The sequence below is a fragment of the Pseudonaja textilis genome, chromosome 2, assembly GCF_049901715.1.
Source record: "Pseudonaja textilis isolate UNSWEBS1 chromosome 2, rPseTex1.2, whole genome shotgun sequence".
Taxonomy (NCBI): domain Eukaryota; kingdom Metazoa; phylum Chordata; class Lepidosauria; order Squamata; family Elapidae; genus Pseudonaja; species Pseudonaja textilis.
In genome coordinates, this window is record NC_141991.1 from 135,148,707 (window position 1) to 135,153,460 (window position 4,754).

General features: G+C 48.4%; 1 protein-coding gene across 1 annotated transcript in view; it reads right to left on the reverse strand.

The window, feature by feature from the left end:
- The window catches only part of LOC113452461 (unconventional myosin-Ia-like), a 22,142-nt gene extending 19,524 nt beyond the window's left edge, over positions 1-2,618 (reverse strand). Inside the window, exons 1-4 of the mRNA XM_087923183.1 lie at positions 2,558-2,618; positions 2,143-2,347; positions 1,801-1,863; positions 1,084-1,209 (exon numbers count right to left, since the gene is read on the reverse strand). Of these exons, the coding sequence (XP_087779309.1) occupies positions 1,084-1,209; positions 1,801-1,863; positions 2,143-2,347; positions 2,558-2,618 (455 nt within the window). The remainder of the gene's footprint in view (positions 1-1,083; positions 1,210-1,800; positions 1,864-2,142; positions 2,348-2,557) is intronic.
- Positions 2,619-4,754: the final 2,136 nt, after the last annotated feature.

Below are 4,754 nucleotides of genomic sequence, written 5' to 3' on the forward strand. Positions count from 1 at the left end.
GATGGCAGTCTAAGAATTTGTTCTGATTATGAGACCACAATAAACCACTACCTACAGGTAAGCGCTACCCAGTTCTGGTAATACAGCATCTACTCCACACGCTTGAGCCTGGCACCATTTTCGCAAATTGGATATGTCACAAGCTTATCAACAGTTTCCTGTTGACAGTCAAATGGCCGATTTACAAACTATTGTCACTCACAGAGGGGCATTCAGGTGCAAGCGCCTCCAATTTGGCGTTAGTGTTGCCCCAGGCATTTTCCAGTCATTAATGGAACGGATACTTCAAGGCCTCCTGGCGTGGTTCCTTATTTTGACGACATATTGGTCTCAGCCAGGGACAGACCCCAACTTTTCCATAGAGTTAGAGCGGTATTAGACAAGTTCAGGCAGCATGGCCTCAAACTAAAAAGGAGAAATGTGCCATCGCCACTAAACAGGTGGACTTTCTTGGGTATAGAATAGACGCTCTGGTATCCACCGGTGGAATCTAAAGTCAAAGCCATCCACGAGGCACCCACACCCTCCACAAAGACTGAACTACAGGCATTCCTTGGCCTATTAAATTTCTCTGGCGTCATTCCTACCCCACAAAGCATCGGTAGGCGAACCGTTACACAGACTACTAGACAAAAACACACCGTGGCATTGGGGACCCAAAGAGGATTATGCCTTTAAAGCTGTCAAATCACTGCTCACCTCAGACGCTGTCCTAATACACCGACCAGCGCCTCCCTTTAGTTTTAGCAGCAGATGCATCCCCTTCGGGATTGGGGCTGTCTTAAGCCATAGACTGCCCAACGGCTCTGAGGCGCCAATCGCCTTCTTTTCCAGAACCTTCTCACCAACCGAGCTGAAATTATAGTCAAATTGATAAAGAAGCACTAGCCGCAGTTGCTGCGGTAAAAAAATTCCACGAATTTCTTTTTGGTCATAAATTCAACTCATCACAGACCACAAGCCGCTTCTGGGACTACTATCGGGGACAAACAAACACCCCAAGTCTTGTCACCCAGGATGACAAGGTGGACCTTATTCCTGGCGGCCTACTCGCATAAACTCGTTCACCGCCCAGGAAAAAACCTTAGCCATGCCGACGCCTCAGCCGCTGCCCACTGCCAGCCCCTGTGGAGGACCTGGCTCCAGTCCATGCCATCTTCGATGTCAGCGAGCTCGACCTGCCTGTCACCTCGGACGACATCGCTTTCACTCCAAAAAGACAAAACAATCGCCCAGGTTCTGGACTGGGTATGGAGGGTGGCCGCCACTAACTTTACAACTGAATTCACACCATTTAAAGCCCGCCAGCAAGAACTTTCTAGTTTACAGGGCTGCCTGCTGTGGGAACCAGAGTTGTCATTCCCAACTCACTTCACACCTGTCCTGAAGGTGCTGCACGAGGGCCACCCAGGCATCGTCCGGATGAAGGCATTGGCTCGAAGTTACGTCTGGTGGCCGGGCATGGATGACTTCGAGATCGCCAAGTGGGTAAGCTCTTGCCGTCCCTGTCAGGAATCCAGGCCAGCACCGCTAATCACCACCCCACCAAGTGGGAGAGTGCCAACGCGCCGTGGTCACGGCTGCACATAGACTTGGCCGGGCCAATGCACGGCAGGACCTTCTTGGTGGTCGGGATTCATATTCCAAGTGGATCGATGTAGCCCTACTACCCACGACCACCACCCGGCAGTTGTCCAAGCCCTGACCCGCTTATTTGTAACACACGGGCTGCCTGACACCCTAGTCTCGGACAATGGGCCCCAATTTACGTCTACAGAATTCAGCCGGTATGTCACCCACCTGGGCATCCGGCACATCTTCACGGCCCTTTTCATCCTGCTAGCAACAGGCTGGCAGAGAGAGCTGTTAGGTCAACAAAGGAGGCGTTGGCCAGATTCAATCATGAGGACTGGCACTCCAGGCTCTCCCGCTTCCTCATGAGCCAACACACAACTCCCTGTACGGTTACAAACAAGTCTCCTGCCGAGCTCCTAATGGGCAGACGCCTGAGAACTGTGTTAGACAGGCTGCATCCCCACTATTGCCCTGACACTCCTATCGGGTCTGACAGCAGAGTCAGAGATTTTGTATTGCAGGATCCAGTATTTGTCAGGAACTACGCCGGTGATCCGCTGTAGGTACCAGGGAGAATCGTGGCCATCACCGGTCCGAGGTCGTACCAAGTTCAACTGGAGGACGGGTGAGTTTGGCGGAGACATCTGGACCAGATAAGGAAGCGCCAGAGCGGCCATACCAATGCTGGAACCATGGGCTCCAGTAGATGTCCAGTCGCCACACCAGAATCCGGGTCGGAGACCAGCTGTGGAGCCAGTCACCTCCGACCGAGCTAAGGGAACAGACGGTAGACCGGGACCGTTCACCGGAGTCACTGGTTTTGCCTAACCAGCAATGCCACCGGGTTGCCGGACAATGACTGTGTTACTAACCAACCCGATGGCAGAGACTATTCACTGACGCCAGGCCAGGTCCCGGAGCAACCTCTCTCCAGCACCCACCAGTCCAGGTTCTCCTAACTCTGAGCCACTTAGTGTCTCACCTGAACTGCGCCGGTCCAGGCGCCACGCACAAGCCACCAGCATATTTAAAGGACTATTCATGTTGTATCTGGGGAAAGGGGTGTTATGTCCTTGGGGCTGACCCCAGTTCCCAACCAGGTCCGTTCATACTGGGGGCGTTTACAGCTCCCATTGGCTGGCTCCCTTCGACAGCCGGCTATAAAAGCCGGCTGCTAGGTCGAGCCAGTTGCTGTTCGCTGGGTATGTCTGCTTGTTAGTATGCAGACGTGACAGCCCTTTGTTCTACGGAATAAAGCCTTCCTTGTTTAAATGCTCTGGTCTAGCTTCTCATTCCTCAAACTTAACAGTGGGATTCTACCAGTTCGCACCTATTTGCTAGAACCGGTTGTTAACATTCTAAGCAGTTTGGAGAACCAGTTGTTAGAAGAAATTACTGACCTAATCTTGTAAGGAAGGCAGGAAGGATTCTGGTGTTGCCTACAGAAACTGCCTCTCCATTAACCCTGATTACGTTCTTGGCAGGACTAGACTTCCTGTCTCAGGAACTTCTCTGGAGTTTTTTTCCCCTCCTTTGCTGGTACTTTGCTTGTGTGGAGTGACCATTCAAAGTTACAATGGCACTGAAAAAAGTGACTTACGACCATTTTTCACACTTACGACTGTTGCAGCATCCCCACAGTCATGAGAGGCCAGGAAAGAAGATGCAGGCCTCGATATGAGTGATATTCAGTTGGCCACATCCAGCCAATAACCACAAAGCCATGTCCACCCAGTCACATGACCCAAGCCATGCCCACACCTAAACCATGCCCACAGAACCAGTTGTTAAAAATTTTGAATCCCACCCCTGATAGTAATTGTCCTCAGTGTTAGGAAGTTTCTCCAAAATTCCAAATTGCTTTTCTCCTTGATTAGTTTCCATCCATTGTTTGTCTTGCCTTCTGGTACTTTGGAGAATAGCTGGAGCCCCTTTTCTACTTGAATACACCCCAGTCCTTCTTTTCTCTAGACTGGCAATACCTGATTCCTGCAACTTGTACTTGTACCTTTGGTTTTTCCTGCCCAGGTGTAAAATCTTGCTTTCTCCACATTAAATTTCATGTTGTTGTATAGGTCCCATCGTTCAATTCTGTCAAGATCTTTTTGGATCCTGAGTCTGGGATATTGGCTGTTTCTGCTAGCTTAGTGTCATCTCCAAATTTGATGACCTCCCCTTCTATTCCCTCATCTACAGTAAGTCATTTACAGGTGAAACTCAAAAAATTAGAACATCACTCAAAAGTTCATTTATTTCAGTAATGCAACTTAAAAGGTGAACCTAATATATGAGATAGATTCATTACATGCAAAGCAAGATAGTTCAAGCCGTGATTTGGCGTAATTGAGATGATTATGGCTTACAGATCATGAAAACCCAAAATGCACAATCTCAGAAAATTAGAATATTGTGAAAAGGTTCAATATTCTAGGCTCAAAGTGTCCTACACTAATCAGCTAATTAAGCCATAACACCTGCAAAGGGTTCCTGAGCCTTTAAATGGCCTCTCAGTCTGGTTCAGTAGGAATCCCAATCATGAGAAAGACTGCTGACCTGACAGTTGTGCAGAAAACCATCATTGACACCCTCCATAAGGAGGGAAAGCCTCAAAAGGTAATTGCAAAAGAAGTTGGATGTTCCCAAAGTGCTGTATCAAAGCACATTAATAGAAAGTTATGTGGAAGGGAAAGTGTGGAAGAAAAAGGTGCACAAGCAGCAGGGATGACCTCAGCCTGGAGAGGATTGTCAGGAAAAGGCCGTTCAAAAGTGTTGGGGACTTTCAGAAGGAGTGGACTGAGGCTGGAGTCAGTGCATCAAGAGCCACCACACACAGACGGATCCTGGACATGGGCTTCAAATGTCGTATTCCTCTTGTCAAATCACTCCTGGACAACAAACAATGTCAGAAGCGTCTTACCTGGGCTAAAGAAAAACAGACCTGGTCTGTTGCTCAGTGGTCCAAAGTCCCCTTTTCTGATGAGAGCAACTTTTGCATCTTCTTCTTTATAAAACTCCTCCCACTCTGGTTTATTTTGTTCTTGTGTATGCTGAGTCACCATTTCTAATTTCTCTAGTAGGCAATTGCACATTTCAAGTTTAATTTTTATCATGTCCCTTATATCTTGCAAATCCAATCTTGACTTTTGTAAGTCCAATCTTACATCAACAAATAGTTTATC